Below are 17,476 nucleotides of genomic sequence, written 5' to 3'. Positions count from 1 at the left end.
CAAGAAGGAGGACGTTGGGAGGTTCCTGCACTGCCCAGGGAAGAGGCCACAAGCTTGGCAAAACGTCGGTTTAAGATGAGAGTACCTGAAAGAACACAAACTTGTATCCTTCCCACTGGCTATCCAGTTTTCCACAGCAATGCAGGAAATTCTACCAGGAGGGGGTGGTGTCCAGGTGGCTTGCGGGTTGGTTGTTCCCACCAAACTCAAGGGAAGAAGTTAACCAGCTTCTCTGTCGATGGAGTTTCAGGCAATTCGGACGAGCAGCAGGGCTTCACAGTCGTCCAGGAGTTGCAGCAGTCGTCTTCCCTCAGCTCGTCTTCGGTTCTTTCGTTCCAGTGGTCGACTCTGCTTTCCAAGTCCAAGAGACCTGCTTTTAAACAGTTTTCCCCCATTCATTCCAGCCTGGCTGTCACTCACACAGCAGGGAGGCTGTCCTTCCCAGACAGCCAGCCGGCCAATCACGCCAGAGTGCATTCAGGTCTCCTAGGAGACTAAGCACGGAGTTTCGGGCACCTCCCTCACATCCTGTCCACCCCAGACACTCAGGCGCCAGAGGAGGGCTTCAGCACTGAAGCCCGCCAAAGGCCAATGAACAAAAGGGACCAACCTTGTTTGGTGCGCAGAGATAAACACAAGAAGGACCTTTCCAAAAAGAAACAGCAAAAAAAGATAACCGAAGTCTGTTTTTACAGATAGGTCTTGGACGTCATATTGAAAAACATGGCTGACCCAATTTTTAGCTACCGTTGTTCGCGGTCGGGAAAAATCATGGTGGTTTGATCTAAACCACTGCCACCAGCCATTTAAAGTAGGAAAGGGTAACATTTGACTGTTACATGAGTGTTTTGACTCAGAGGATGCTAGGCAACCCCTCCAGCACTCTATAGGAAGATAGTGTGTGCTGGGGTCTGTAAATTTAAAGAGACTAGTAAAGTCAATTTAACTTTTTTTTTATTTTATTTTTAATGTGATACAGTTTTTAAAACAAAAACTTTACACATAAGTCAACAAAATAATTTTTCTTCTTACAATTTAAACAGCAATTCATCATTTAAAAGAAGAAAAACGCTTAAAATCATATTCAATCTTATTACAAATTTCATAGGTCATAGCCTGAAGTTAACTTTCATACAATTTCATGTAATTTCATATAATAACTCATTTATTGTTTATTGATACTGAGAGAAATTAGCTAGCCTTCAAATTTCAAGTATTCCCTTAACTGTATACCATACTCTATATAGGGCCAAATGTAGGCTAGGATTCAAGGTGTTAATACATGCTAGCCAAAAGTCTTTGGACTTAATATGGTCAAGATTATGTACATATCTGCATTTCCTGCAAAAACGCTCTGTTTTAGAGATGGCCCGTTCCGGGCCCAACACCGCTAGGACAGGTAGATGGTTGATACGTAGGAGTAATAAGAAGCGTCTTAATTTATCCGAGGGGCAAAGGTTGAGATATCCTTGTGCCCTTCTAAAGGTATATAAAACATGAGTTATGAACCCGTAACTGTGGAGACTCGCAAGATGTCTAAAATTGTCTTGCCAGTCCCAAATTTTAAGTCGTTCTGCCATTTGGGACTTTAGATTTATAAAATTGTCTTCCCAGTTAGGGGTCCATTCTATCATCTCAAATAGAGCATTCATTTCTCTCACAAAACGAGCCTGCTTATTCCTAACAATATCTTCTTTCACGGTTATCAAAAGGGGATTAGTCGGATTAGTATGCAGCTTAATATAGACCTCGGCTCTTTTCTTCAAGACCAGAGCTTTTAGAGAGGGTAAACCCAGCTCTAATCTTAGTATCGCCATTGGTATTCCCGGTGGCAATCCCAGCAGCTTTCGCCAAAAACGTCCTTCCAGTTTCTGTAGCCAGTTTCTGTAGCCAATCCAAATTAAGGTTAACTAGGACTTCCAGTCCATAGATTACCCTGGGTATCAGGCACTGGACGTAAAGTTGGCGAGCTGCCCACATGGAATATCCACTCTTCTTACGAGAGAACTGATATATCATAGAGGTAAGTTGCGCTGCTTTTATTTTGCGGGATTGTACACATGATTGGGAATTTCCCTTAGAGTCGAATTCAACTCCCAAGTATTTATAGCTATGGGTATATTGAATTTCCTGTCCTCTTATAATCATTCTAGGGCGGCTCACTTTGCCATGACTATACAGGATCAACTCTGTTTTCATGTGATTCATTGCGAGTTCGTTCTCCTCCGCATACGCCCAAAGTCGCTCAGCCGAGCGTAGGATGCCACTAAATGTGTCGTCAAAAATAACCACATCGTCCGCATACGCCAGGATTAAGCAGTGTTGGGAGGGCAGTTACTCACCTCTCTAATACACTCTGGAATATCGGAAACAAACAAATTATACAACATGGGTGCGATAACGCAGCCTTGTTTCACCCCTCTTGTTTGCTCTATCACCCTAGTTGTGGATCCACTTCCATCAAGCCTCAACTGGACTGTGGTGTTATGATGTAAGAGTTGCAGATAATAGAGCAAACCTTCAGGGCACGCCAGGCCCCTAAGCTTCCTCCATAACTTCTCTCTATTAACCATGTCAAACGCTGCCTTAAAATCTATATATAAAGCATACAGAGGCGGATTATTAGGGAGTAGGGCTTTATCTCTAAGGCTATTCATGATGAAAAGATTGTGAGTGGTTGAATATCCAGATCTGAATCCGCTTTGAAAGCGGTCCAGAATCCCTTCCGTTTCAGTCCAAGATTGTAATTTCTGTAACAGTAAGGAGGCAAATAATTTACCAGAGCAATCTAACATAGATAGCAAACGGTAATTGGCCGGATCAGATCTATTGCCTTTCTTGAAAATTGGCACTAAGATTGCTCTTTGCCAGGTCTCAGGTATTATCCCCTCTTTTAAAACTTTTTCAAAGAGGATTTTCAGAAGGTTAGCCCAGAAGACTGGGTTACTCTTCATAAATAGATTGGAGAGACCGTTAGGCCCCGGGGCTCGGGAAGATTTAAGTTTAGCAATCTTACCTATCAGGTCTTCTAGGAAAATAGGGAACGGCTTAGGAACTAGAGAGATGGTTGGAAAAATTTCGGGGTTAACTGCTGACATACCATTACGCGTTTCCAGAAAATTAACCCATTCCTCAGCATCAATCGGGTTTATTTGGGGGGTTACCCTGCTCCCCCTAGCTTCTCCTAGAAGTGCCCAGATATTCTGGGGATTTCTCGAGCAAATAGTCTTCACGGTTTTTTGCCAATTTGCCAATTTTTTCGATCTGTTCCAGTGTTTTAACCATGTCCTATACCTATTTTTTATCTCTCTGATCTTAATATGTATATCCATAATTAAATGGGAGTGGGCTCTGATTTATCTCCCCTCTCAGAGTACGTTTAGCATCACGAATTGTCTTATCATAGACCTCGATCGAGCCCTGTTCTCTGATAACAAGTAAAGATTTTTTTGTAGCATATTTACCCGTAAAATTATAAATCCACCCTTCGAGGTGTTCTATTGAGAGGTTAACAAACATAGTGTGATAATCAGCATCCCATTCACCACAATCATGACATGCTTTAGATATATTTTTCTCAGACCATATTAATCGTGAACCAGCTTGATTAACCAACAAACTTCCTATCGCTATTGTTGAAGGAAATACAGAATCACACTTCAAACTTAAACTCAGGCCACTATGATCACTCCAATCGTTGTCTATTATTTCCATGTCATTAACCAGGGATGCCACCTCCGGGCTAATAAAACAATAATCAAGAGTGCGGCGAGCGACACCTGCTTTCCAAGTATAATGTCCCGGGCGGTCACTCATAGTTCGACCGTTTAGACATTCCAAGTCCCAGCTCTTCATAAAACATAACCACTTCTCCCCTTCTTCATCACTATAATTCTGAGGCATGAGTGGATACGGATGTAAATACTTATTAGTAGTTGTACCACCATCCCCTTTAATAGAACAATTAAAATCTCCAGCAATGACAAAAAGATTATTTTGGCGTTCATTCGTCCACTTAATAAGTAGATCATGTAGTCTATCTTGTATTTGATCACTCTTTGACGCATCGTGTGGATTATAAACATTGACCAACAAGAGTTTCATCTGATTATTTTTGATCGATATAACCACCTCCACCGCATTAATGTTATCCTCAAGATCGATAGTAATTTCACTAGATGCTATAGTTTTACTTACACCGATCATCAACCCCCCAAAAGGTCTTCCCATTTGGCCTTTTTTGGCAAAAGTATGGTACAACTTATACCCATCTATTATAATTGGTGCAGTTAGCCAGGTTTCCTGTAACAGAAAAAAGGAATGATTCATAATAAAAGGTAATGAGCCATTAGTTACAGTAATATGTTTGAAACCCCTGGTATTCCAGGATAGCAATGAGCAAGTTTAGGGTTGATTTATAACCGAGGGCAAAGCCTCTGCAAGCCATTTAAGAGTGTTCTGAATGTCACTCATTTGCACTTGGTTTCCAGTAGGAGGAGGTAATTTAGTTTTATTGTCAGTTTTAGTAGGCTTGGGAACTTCTTTAATCAGAGGGTCTACATCGTCAGGATTCACATCTACCCCCAAGCCTACTTGCGCTAAGTTGACTCTATGTTTACGAATCAGCTGAGCAGAGGCCAGGACCGTATAATGCAGCGCTGTCACATTAGGGTTAGTGGTACATAGAGGCTCTACAAATGAGAAATCCTCAGATCTTCTAACTCTTAATTGAGGTATTAGATGAAGTTTCTCGAGCATGCCTGTCTGCGGAAGCCATTATCCATGGCATTGCTGGTTCAGATTCTTCACAATGCAAATCTTGTTTTCTTCTCTATTCTCTTCCCTTGCTGGAACCGGTGTATCACTTTCAGTGTCCGTACTTTCAAATGTTATATTAGGGTTGTTCCTTTGAGGGGTAGAAAACTGATTATCAATAGAATGATTTTCTGTAAGAATAGAGTCTTGGCTAGCATTACTCACGGCTGAAATTTCTTTAGATTTTTCCACCAATATCCAGCTAGTGAGTGTACCCGGACCTTTATTTCGGTTTTTCTTTCTTTTTAGTGCCCTTTTTCTTGCCTTTTTAGTTTTCTGTTGTGGGATTGCTGTATTTGGGAGTGGAGAGGCCACCTCTACCGGAACATTTCTTAAGGCAGCTCTTTTCGCCATTCTACGCTGTTTCTTAGTCAGATGAGTATTTCCTTCATTTGTCGGATGTTCGTTCCCCTCGACGTTAATTGGACTAGATGGAATCTGAGGCTCCTTTACCTCTTCAGGGCCTACTTCATAATCTAAATCTGGAGCGGGGAGATTCAACTGTAAGATTGTATTCACGTGTATTCTACCACATAATTTGAGGAGAATTTTTAGGGCAAATTGGAGAGAGAATAAGGACGCCTGCATCTCAGTAATGGCTACAGAGTTTAGCTGTGAAAGCTCACTAGGTTGATCGACCTTAATTTGCCCTGGCTCCTCTAAGTCGATCAATAAGTTTGGTGATTCAGACAGTCGGCCAGAGCATAAAGTTCTCTGAGGAGAATTAGCAGGTTGTAACACTTGAGCCTCCACTGTTATACTTGCGACTTTCTTGGTAGTCCCCATCTCGATAATCCCCGACTCTCCTGAATTAGGTGGAGGAGCCATAGATTTCTGTATGGACAGGCATAAATCCAATAACGAATTATTGTCAATGTCGTCAAAGGATGTAACATCCAGTGGTCGGCTTGCGTTATGTACAGCTGGAAGTGTCTCCTCAGTTTGTTCGTCAGTGCATACAGGTAAGATTTTTTTAAATAACTCCGGAATGGTACCTCCGGCGTTAGCTGACGATTTCAAACTGTCCCCACCACTTAGATTGTTAGTAGGCATATAGGGATGATTTGTCCTGCCTTTTCGTAAATTGTAGGGCGCTTTTGCCCGCGTGCTTTAGGCGGCATATAGGCTCAGAAGAGTTGCGGGGGAGAAAGTAAAGATAAATAGCCAGGAGAGCTAATATCTTTAGCAAAGCCAAATCTGTCAGAAAACGGTCCCGGGTTCGCAACATCCCTCCAGTTACCTTGTCCGCTCGCAGGCAGCTGCGGGTGCTTTTACCGGATGAAAGACGGGGGGCGGCGGTGTCTGGTCCACGAACTGCCCTTTGCAGGCGCATTCGTCGGAAACCGTGTTTCCGACGCTTTGTGTGGAAGTTACCATGGAGATTACGGCAGTGGGCGCGTCGTGTACCACGTGATTCTTTACGCAGTGTGTCACGTGATCGACTTATTGCCGGTAGTCCGGTACTTAACTCTCCCTCGCCCTCCAGTCGCTGCTTCTGATCGTGTTTGACAGCAGCTTTGTTCATGCTTGGATTTTCTGGTACTTTTTGACCTTGGATTACGTCTTTTGGATTTCTCGCCCGGATTGCCCTTTCATTCAGTTTCTAGGAATTTTGACCTCGGATCGTTCTAGGATATTCTTGCCCAGTAATTTTGTATTGGTAGATTTTGGACCTCAGAGCTTGGTGACCGCTTCCTTTCTGATACTTTCTGCTGGTTTCTCCTCTTTCTGGGACATGTACTTGCTTGCTTGTTATCTTTTTCTCCTATTTTTCTTGTACCTCTATCCATTTCATTCCGTATAGTACTTAGGCGTCCTCGTGCCGGCGGGCACAGGTTAGGTGCTGGTCTAAAGACTTCCTTAGCACTTTAGGCGTCCTCGTGCCGGCGGGCACAGGTTGAGGTGCTGGACTAGAGACTGCCTTGGCACCATAGGCGTCCTCGTGCCGTCGGGACAGGTGATTGGTGAATTGGACACAAACCTTGAACTGGAGTGGATTCCTGAGGGACGACAAGGACAAGTACTCGCCTGGGATCTCACATATCCTGAGAAACACTGGTAAGAAACTTTCACTTCTCTTGCCATTTCTCTGTACCTCTTGTTACCTTTTGCTAAATGCCTTTTTCTTGTGGTCTCCAGAACTCATCAGTCTTGAGGATCGATTTATATGGAAATTCTTTGGTTAATGCCACGTTTTCCTGCAGGTTAGTCTTTTGAATATTGTAAATCATTATTAGAGAGTTCAATATTGGTTAGTAATTAGTTGTACTTTTCTGCAGTGATTGGGAGTAACTTGGATGTCCTCATTTTCGTGAAGCAGTTGCGGTTCCAACAAATTTACAACATCTTTCGATCAATTAGTTTCTCAGTCTGTCCTCTTGTACCCCTGAGAATCACATTGATAGGAAGAATTAATTACTCCACGACGTGTCAACAAGGAGCAGTTGTCTAAGGATTCTGACAAAATCACTCAACAGTCATTACGTACAATACAAGTTAGAGAATCTATATAAAAGGTTATTAATTCCGGGTAAGGGATCAAAGGAGATTGTAATCCCCCACAGTCTCTCCTAGACTATGCCGATAGATGATACTTAATTGTGCGGTCAGGCTTACCCTTTACTTCACGTTCAGTAGTAAGACTCAGAGGCTAATGCGCCTACGCGCCAAACAGCCGCACAACAGCCAGTGGCCTTGTCTCCTACCGGGCTTAACGCCGCGAGGGTGGCCCACGGCTGTTTAAGAGGCCTCGGTGAGGTCACGTGCTCCGTCAATTTAACTTTACATGCTCTGGGAGACAGTGATCAGTCCCAGAGAAGGCATTTAAACCTTGGGAAGCCTGAAAGACACCCCTTTGCCATTGCACTGAAGGTGCTGTGTGACACAGAAAAAGATGATGCCTATGGAGTGGTTTTAAAACTCCATAACCAAATAACACAAAAGTAAAAACACATATCAAAATACATGGAAGAGTGGAAAAAAAGGCTCACACTCTTCCCGGTAAAAAAAATAAAATCCTAGAAATCCAGTAAAGTTGCTGGAGGTCTCAAAAGGTAAGGGAAATTAGCACATTCTTGAGAATCCTGCCTAACATCCCTCGCTCTCCTTAAATGGTATAATGGATCCGAGGGCTGCAGGGGTGTCCCCCGCATCCTTTACATTGATTGCGGCAGCAAAACTGCAGCCTTTTTGCCGCAATATTTTGTGTCCAGGGCCATTTTTGCCCCGGTTTTAACACATGGAACCAAGTAAACCTGTATCTTTCAATGCACATGAATAACTAGGTGCAAAGAAATAAATATTACAAAAACCATCTCAGTTTTTCAGCCAAAACATACTACTACCCGCTTATAAAATACTAATTGTGAATTGGACATTTTTACTCCCCAAGAAAATCATTTCACTTCCAACTTTACAAAATAGGTAGCAAAATACAAAATACTCCCACTTCCAAATCTTATCTGGAGCACTGCATGTACTGAACCAAAGGAGGGTCAGTAATTTTCCACGACCCATTAAGATAAACAAAAACGTACTAATGGATGGCAGACATTGTTGCTCGTGGGCCGCCCTCCATTAGAAAAAAGTGTTTAACCCTGGTGGACCAGGAAAACCAACATGCCGTGCTGAACTTGGCCCCAGGCTGTATGTTGTGCACCCAACCTCTAGATCAGCCCTGTTTCTTCGCCCGGCGGGCATAGCAGGCAACGATCTGGATTGCAGAGCTAAATAGCTCAAAAAGGGGAGGGGGATGCAGTAAGGGGCCCACCCACAAAGCCGACTCTGATCTTGCCGGGCAAAAGATTAAGCAGCCCGCTGTGACAGTGGGTGCTTCTGATGTGTTCGGCTAGCTGCTCTCTGCCGACTTGTTTATGACTGGGATGCGTTCGGAATACACTAACCAAGGAATGCATATTCCAAACACAGCGTGTGAGGTGCTCTGGAGTCACACACCCTGTGCCCCTCATTCTTTGTGTTGACAGCTTTTCAAGTGGGGCAAATGATAAGCGATGACTCACTTTTACCACTTAACAAACCATTGTTTTTACACAATATGTGCTTAACATTTCAGTGTTAAGAACTGAGCATGGGGCATTTTTATTCACCAGGGCAGCACAAGTATCAGTTAACTGACCAAACCTATGCATCCTTCAAAGATAATTAAAATGCCAAACAGAACAAGTTTTAATCTATTTTCATGTCTCTACACACCAAAAGGTTTTTTTTGTATATTGCTTTTAAGTTACATATGGCACATCCCGGGAAGGTTAACTGTCATTTTCTTGCTTAAGTATTCGAGTGGCTGCTTTAGGACATGGCTAAATGCATCCGCTCAGCATCAAAGGTCTTCTAATTTTCTAAACAAGCCAGCCACTGCCTAGCGCACACTCCAGATGGCAACTCAATGTTACTTGGCACCTTGATTGGAAAGTAGAGTTCATTGTGCGTCACCATGCAGACAGTAGTCATGGCAAACAAATGCAGTAATGAATGCAGCAATGTTTTGCCGCCACCCCGTTGGTTAATGGTGTCTATGTGGCGCTCCTGTATGTAACAGCACATATGTCTGTTTTGTCCATACAATAGCATACTGGAAGATGGTGTATGGGGCTCCGATGAGCATGCAATACTGTGCCCACACTTAAACGCATAAACAATCAAAGACGTTGCCTCAAATTGTACATCCATTAGGCCAAACACCCTTTCTACACTGCCACACCATGATTTTCACTAGATGCAGGCCAGCACTAATAAGAGATGATAATGCCAGCTCTGTTAGATAAAGCATGGGCAGAAATAACCCCGAGGCCTGCACAATAGTGAGGAGGTAGTGGCTGAATAACTGTGGACCCTTTACGATGCATTAGAAGCCGGGTTTGTTTAAAACGCTTCATCAGCCTATTACTGGTAAGGCTAAAGTTTTTAAGAGGTCCAATCCTTTCTGTGCATTGTTTATTGGGTCTCTCTTCTACGGTATCCTGTCCTGTCTATAGATATAATTCCAAAAAGATGTTTCTGTATTGGGCATGCTCAGACTGAGACCCAGCCCTTCCTCATCTAAAATTCTTCAGAAACAAGAAACAAAAGAACTCTTGTACCCCATTTCAGCGGCTGATGTTGCAGTCATAAACTGTCTAAATTAGAATGTATAGTTTATGGCTACAAACATGTTAAGTTTGGATGAGTGTTGTGAGCACCAAGCCATGCATCTGTTATGAATTTAGAAATTCACACATAAAATCCTTTTATCACAGACTTGTTTATCCAATATAGAGATCGCTAGTCCCTGTTATAGTACTGAAATACTCCGATTTAATGCAAAGCACACAGGAACCCTCACTGGTGGTATTTGTCCCCTTTCCCACTATCATAAGGTATTATGAAAGAGTACAATAAGAGTATACCAGACTGTCCATCTTGGAATGATAACCTTCCATCAGAAAATTCATATGGTTAGTCTAGTATTGCCCCTTGTGAAATACAAGTGAGGTGGTACAACGGAACACCTGCAACACAGGGCCAGTGTGCCCTCAGACACCGGGAGGCTATTCACACTACAGTGTGCCAGTATGGACAGTTTAAACTGCATTAAGGCCAGGCCTTCCCTAAGAGCAAGTGACAGAAAAACCATTTACTTGGACAGCAACAGCTGTGTTTTCACATTAAAATTCTTCTGTAGAGTACTTGCATTGCAATGTAATGAAATAGCTCCATTTATATAGCAATTATGTATTCATATTGAGAAGGGGTTTTGACACACGACACAGGAGGTGTAGTTTGGGAGTGACATGTGCCAGTCGGAGAGGGGGGGCGCATTCTGGTGTTTTGCCCTGGGCACAAAGTTGGCTAGAATCTGCCCTGCTCTACATGATGGGAAATTCTAAAGACAACAATGTCTTTCAGACGAGGAGCGGCAAGATCTTCATAACTACTTGTCCCCCCAGTCACCAACACAGAAATCCCAAAGTAGACAATAGATGACACCTTCAATAATCTTTAGGCCAGGACGCAATTGCGTGTATTGACCTAACGTGATTTTCCAGGAGAACCTACTTAAATGCACCTTTTGCAGACTAATTTCTCATTATGTGGGTGGAGACGACAACACCTCTAAAAGCATTTGGGCTATGGAGAAACATTTCAATAGGCAAACTTCTGAACCACATAATTTCTAATGGAAACACTCACTGGTATGATGTACTACCAGCAAGCTCTCAAGGGACCATCATTGGGAAAATCCTAACACCATTGATTAATCCTTAAAACTCTTCTGTTTTCGTTGTGAACGAGTACATACAACCTTGCACAATTTACACATACATCGCACAGTACAAAAATCGAAATAGATGTAGACACAAAAAGTCAATACATACACAAACCTCATTATTTAAGAATAGCAATCACAAACAAATCCAATATGCACATTGAAACCAAATTAATTGAAGGAAATTAGCTAGAACCCCATAAGAATTATGCTCTCATTAAAGTCTCACCCAACCCGACATAAATTGATGCGATTACTCAAATAAGAGCTAAAATAAACGAGGTTTGATTAACAGCCAAAAAGGAGCTCCCACAACATTTCATAGTTAAGAGCGTCGAATTCAAAAACAAACTGTTCTAAGCAGCGACGCCTAAGTAGACGGGTTACCCCACATTCTAAAACAAGACCTTTCCAGATGTCGAGCACTTCTGAAAGTTTGCAGAGGCAACAAGTCCATGTAGATCGGGCAATACTTCTACGAGGACCCATAGCGTCAAGCATGCATACATAAGAAATATCATGTGGATCACAATTACTCTACTTTGATCCTCCAAAACATGCTTCCATTCTAATGACTTTCGAATGCAATCGGGAAAGACAGCACATTTTAAAAGTTGAGAGCCAAGACACGAGATCGAAACCACCGTATGAGACTCCATACGCGACCATGCATTGATCACTAGACTGAAAACAAGGAAACCATGTTGGCAAACGCTTGAAAAGACTACAGGCTGATAGGGACACTTCCTGGTTCTACCAGTAAGCACTTCACTGAGAGGGCTAGCAGATTACACAGCGCTTGACTGCATAATGTATGAGGCATTGGGCATTCAAAAAGCCAGGAGACCAGCAAAGGAATATACGGGATGTGATGAACAAATAAACACCCGCTTACACTGCTTCTAGGCATGTACAGATGGGAGAAAACACGGATGCCATGTGACAGTCTCCAGAGACCTTGCAGTGTTACTGATTCCTGCGATTAGCACCAATTAAAGCGCTGGCTGGCTGAGAAGCATCCAATGACGCCGCTGAGGCATTTGTCTACACGGGACACTGCTAGGGAAATGGACTTGTCCTCTGACAGGTGCTAGGTAACAGCCGATACTTAAATGGACAACCAGTGGACAGATGACACGTACTTCTCTGCTATTCCCCAGTCTAGTGATCACCATGTACTGTATGCCTCGTCACAACAATTACGCCCTCTGCCCACTTAAGAAGTTCACCAAGACTCTCCTAGGACTGTCAACCCACTATGTCCAATCCAACCACCCAGCCCTTACAGTCTCTAAACTAAGGGGTGAAGAACAACGTTATTCCCTTTACCATGACAAGACCCGGCTTCGGAGTAAGGGTCAGTCACCTGCCCGAGACTCTCGCGTACCTCTGCGAAGATGGCGGCAACTCTACTCAGCTGAGACCGGAGAACACCGGAGCGAAACATCCACCGACAACCTGACCACAGCGCATGCGCACCATAGGGGCGGAGGGCAAGACTTCGAAAACTACAACTCCCTGTCAACCTCGCATGGACGTCACCGGAAACTAAGCATAGACAACTCTTCCGACAAACTTCACGATCAGGAGGACTTTGTTACCAGCACCGCGTGCTCTCTTGTGTTATAAAATGATAGGACGACATCATACATGCCAACCCTCCCGATTTAGGCGGGAGACTCCTGATTTTTAGGTGAAAAATATAGCTATTTTTCACTATCTCCCGCCTAAAATAACTGTACCCCCAATGCATTCCTATGGGGAAATATGTGTCTCCCGATTTTCCTGTGGAAATCTCCCTCCCAGGTGCCTCTGAATGTTGGCATGTATGCTACATATCCCGATATGCTAGGGAGGGTGGTTGACAAGGCAAACGGAGAAGATCAATATAGCAATAGACTTGTGTGCTAATATGTGGTAAAGGCCCGGAATTCCATTATCATGAGTGGCAGGCTTTTCCAATTGGTTACATTGTAGCAACTGTTCAGAAAGAAACCAGGAAAAAATCGAGAAAGGTTTGCAGTGGATCATGTATTTACATGACACGTGACGCGAATAAATGTTTGAAAGGTTTCGGGATAGAACCAGATCACTTTAAGGCTAGCAGCGTTACTGCTATGGAAACAACGATATCGTATGTGTTTGTTAAATGTACTGTTAAGCTATATTTAAATATTCCGCAGAAAACGGTACACGCGCATATGTTTCAGGGGTGTGCCTTATTTCGGAATAGCAGACACATGCAATCAATCTTGCTTTGTCATTCTGTTTCGTCTCTACATACCACGAAGTTCGCGACCTGGATCTGTCACGGTTTGGATGAGGCTCCCATACAATTTTAGCCCCCAGCCTCCCAAACTACCCATTTCCCTACATGTTTAACCCTACCCTGAACCTCCTCCCTTTTGACCCCTTACCACCACCCCATATCTATTTTTGTTGTCTGTATTTTTTCTGTAAAATTTGATTCAGTATTATATTTTCGGTAACATCCCTGGATACCTCAGTGGTGTGGTGCCGTCAACCCCCCCCCTCTTTCCCCTCTTCTAATCCCTCCCCTCCCTTTCCACCTTCCCCTTTTCTATTTTACACTCTCTCCCTTCCTTCTACTCTCACTCCATCCTTCCCTGCCCCTCCCTTCACTCCCCTGTTCGCACTCCACTTCTCCCCCCTCTTAGTAAATTGCTCTTTGCACTGTTTTGTTGTTGAATGATTCAAGTTGCCACTATGCTCACACTGTTATTTGTTGTTGTTATTACTCTGTATTTTGTTGTTCCATTGTACAGCGCCTTGGTGTAAAGCGCTTTATAAATAAATAAATAAATCAATCAACAAGAGTCGAAAGAACTCTCCCGTGTTTTTATGGAGGAAACCGAATTTGGTTTGTGTTGTCTGGGTGAACCCTGTATTGTACATGCCCTTTAAGGACACGTTGTCATTGAGGAAGGGGAGGAGCTACGTAGAGCGAAGTTAGTTGAATAAAGAAACGTGAAGTAAAAGGTACTCCGTCTCCTTTCTCGCCCCAATCTATGACAGGGTAACAACTGGCGACGAGATGAGACGTTGTCCTTTTACAGCTGCTGCAGCGTCCTGTTAGGCTACAGGTTGAGTGTTGTATTCCTCCCTGCCGGGGAAGCCGTTGGATGGAGGGATGATCAGGGCCTGCTTCGTGGCTTTGCAGAGAAGCCAACAAAGGACACAACATGCTTGCTCTGGCTCGTGCCCGGGAACTGCCTGCCTTCTGGCAGGGCGGGCCCTTTGTTAAATGTGTGCCTCACATCACTGTGCATGCGGGACCTGAGGCATATTTAACATTCCTCCTTTTTTCAAACCAAACGTAACGACACACAAACACATAACCACATCAAACAACATCACTAACTTTCCTGTGCAAATCTAGCCCGGCACAGTTCCGCACTCTCCACCTTGTCATTTCACCACTCAGAGTCTCTTAGCCTCTCCGGAGCCTTCGGGGCTGCCCTTAGGTCATACTGGCTGGGCCTTTGCCGGGGAGCTGTCTCAGGGCCAGGTCCCCCCTCTGGCTCACCTTCATCTTCTAGATAAGCCCCCTCAGATCCTTCTGGTTGCTCCTCAGGGTCTTGACTTGGGGTCGCTTCTCCCTCACCCCAGTGACTCGAAGCGTCTGGTGGCAGCTCTGCCTCATCCTTGGACTGTCTGTCTCCATCAGTCCACATTTGTCAGGGCACCCTCTTGGATCACAAAGCATTCCTGGCAGTCGTCTGTTGCCCTCATGCCGCTGTCACCATAATTTCTTCCGTTCAGGTCACTGTCCAGGGTGCGCAGTCATACCATGTTTCAAGCTTGGACTTTGTGGGGTTTCGCAGCACCAATACGTGATCGCTGACCTTGTGTCTCGACCTTCTTGCGTGCCTCCTGACGCTCATGTGTTTGTTTGCTGCCACTCTCCTTCGTTGAGTGCAGTCGCTGTCGAAGGTGTCTACTCCCCTGCTCGGGTGGTGTGGGATGGTTGAGTTTACCAATGTCCCATACATGAGGTCCTCCAGGGGAAAACCGGTGGAGCTTTGAGGCGTCACCGGGTAGTTCCGTAGGAATCTGTATAGATCCACTCTCCAGGGGCTGTTTTGAGCCCTGGATATGCGTAGCACTTTGTTGATTGTCTGCATGAATCTTTCCACATCGCCATTCGCCTGTGGCCACTGGGGCATGATGTTTGATGTGCAAATCATCCAGGTATTTCCTGAGCTCCGTCCCCTGGGATGGTGGTCGATTGTCACTCCTGATGCGTCTTGGCAGGCCATGTGTTGCAAACATCTTCTCAAGTGCAGGTATCACGGTCTCCGCTGCTGTCGAGGATATGATCTCCACTTCTGGGTATCGTGAGTGGTCGTCAATGGCCACCAGCAGGTATGTTCCTTCCTGTACTGTGCAGAAGTCGACGCTGATGGCGTCCCACCTCGATGACGAATGCTCCACCGACTGTATAGGTTCAGGGTTTGGAGGTGCTCCTGTGATTTGGCAAGATAGGCAGGATGTAATGACTTGCTCTACCTTGGTGTCAATATGAGGAAACCACTCCCGGTGTCTAATTCTGGCCTTTGTCCTGACCATTTGTTAGGCAGAATCACATGTAGTACCTTTTGGGAACACTACATGCAATTAAGACTACAAGTGTAAGCACAATTTCACCTTTGGTACAAGCTTGTACTACACAGTAAAGTGGTAGCAATGGCTGAGCAGCCAGATTTAGCTCAAGAGTTTAAGTGAGCAGTAACAATTTACACAAAGGACCAACTAATACAGTGATTCCAACAAACACTTACTCAAGGTTTCTTGGTAAAAGAAACCATTTATTTACTCAGTCAGTTTGAAAACATTGCACTAGCAAGAGTAGCTCAATATCACACACTAATAAACCACAAATACACAACCTGTAAGTAAATGAACAAGTTTAGTTCTCCTGAAGTGGGAGCAAACTGGCACTTCATATACTTTTAAAAGGGGTAAAAAGACAAGGTTATAAGAATAAACAGCACAAATGCATTCATAGGCAAAGGGTTTCAGTAAACTACAACCAGCAATGCATCTCATAGGCCTGGGCCAAAGTCAAATGGTTCAGAGTCTTTGTATTGGATAGCACAGTACTGGTAGTAACGGTAAAGTCTTTGTCATGGTTTTTAGAAGAATTTGGCTAGGCAAAAAGTTTGACAAATGTTTAGGGAAGGACAAGCCTTTGAAGTCGGGAAAGTTTCACACACTTTCTCGGTGGCTGAAAAGATTTCCAGACTGCGTTTGCACAGTACCTTGTTAGTGAAGAAAAGCTGTAGCTGAGGCAGTTGTTCCTAGCAGTTCGAGCAGATCTCGCTGTTCCTGAGCTTCAGTCGTGGGGACAAGAAGGAGGATGTTGGGAGGTTCCTGCACTGCCCAGGGATGAGGCCAAAAGCTTAGCAAGATGTCGGTTTAAGGTGTGAGTGCCTTAAAGTCCACAAGCTAGTTTCCTTCCCTCTGGCTATCCGGTTTTCTACAGCACCGTGATGAAAATTCGACCAGATGGGGACGGTGTCCAGGTGGCTTGGGAGTTGGTTGTTCCCACCAAACTCAAGGGAAGAAGTTAACCCTGATGGGTTTCTCTGTCGATTGAGTTTCAGGCAATTCGGACCTGCAGCAGGGCTTCACCGGTCATCCAGGAGTTGCAGCAGTCCTCTTCCTTCAGCTCGTCTTCGGTTCTTTCGTTCCAATGGTCGACTCTGCTTTCCAAGTCCCAGAGACCTGCTTTTAAACAGTCTTCCCCCATTCATTCCAGCCTGGCTGTCACTCACACAGCAGGGTGGCTGTCCTTGCTGGACAGTCAGCCGGCCAATCACGCCAGAGTGCATTCATGTCTCCTAGGAAACTAAGCACAGGGAGTTTCGGACACCTCCCTCAAATCCTGTCCACTGCAGACACTCGGGTGCCAGAGGAGGGCTTCAGCCCTGAAGCCCACCAAAGGCCAATGAACAAAAGGACCAACCCTGGTTGGCGCGCAGGGAAAAACACAAGAAGGACTTTTCCTAAAAGAAATGGCGAAAACAGATGACCTGAGTCTGTTTTTGCAGATAGGTCATGGGCGCCATATTGAAAAACATGGCTGACCCGATTTTTAGCTACCGTTGTTAGCGGTTGGGAAAAATCATGGTAGTTGATCTAAACCACTGCCACCAACCATTTAAAGTAGGAAAAGGTAACATTTGACAGTTACATTAGTGTTTTGACCCCGGGGAAGCTAGGCAACCCCTCCAGCACTCTATAGGAAGATAGGGTGTGCTGGGTCAGTAAATTTAAAAAGAAAAGTAAAGCCAATTTAACTTTACATGCTCTGGGAGACAGTAGTCAGTTCTAGAGAAGGTATTTAAACCTTGGGTGAGTCAGAAAGACACC

The 17,476-nt window shown here is 44.3% G+C and overlaps 1 protein-coding gene across 3 annotated transcripts in view; it reads right to left on the bottom strand.

The window, feature by feature from the left end:
- Positions 1 to 12,606, bottom strand: part of ITCH (itchy E3 ubiquitin protein ligase) — a 2,968,415-nt gene extending 2,955,809 nt beyond the window's left edge. Inside the window, exon 1 of one of the 3 annotated variants that reach the window (XM_069652264.1) lies at positions 12,468 to 12,606. In XM_069652264.1, coding sequence (XP_069508365.1) covers positions 12,468 to 12,527 — 60 coding nt within the window. In that variant the 5' untranslated portion in view covers positions 12,528 to 12,606. Of the gene's footprint in view, positions 1 to 11,975; positions 12,033 to 12,409 lie in introns of those variants that run through there. The other 2 variants (XM_069652266.1, XM_069652265.1) reach the window with 2 other exon arrangements.
- Positions 12,607 to 17,476: the final 4,870 nt, after the last annotated feature.

This window comes from Ambystoma mexicanum, chromosome 3p, assembly GCF_040938575.1.
Source record: "Ambystoma mexicanum isolate Mex_15411 chromosome 3p, UKY_AmexF1_1, whole genome shotgun sequence".
NCBI lineage: Eukaryota > Metazoa > Chordata > Amphibia > Caudata > Ambystomatidae > Ambystoma > Ambystoma mexicanum.
Note: the sequence above shows the minus strand (reverse complement) of the source record. Positions and strands in the feature narration are given on the sequence as shown.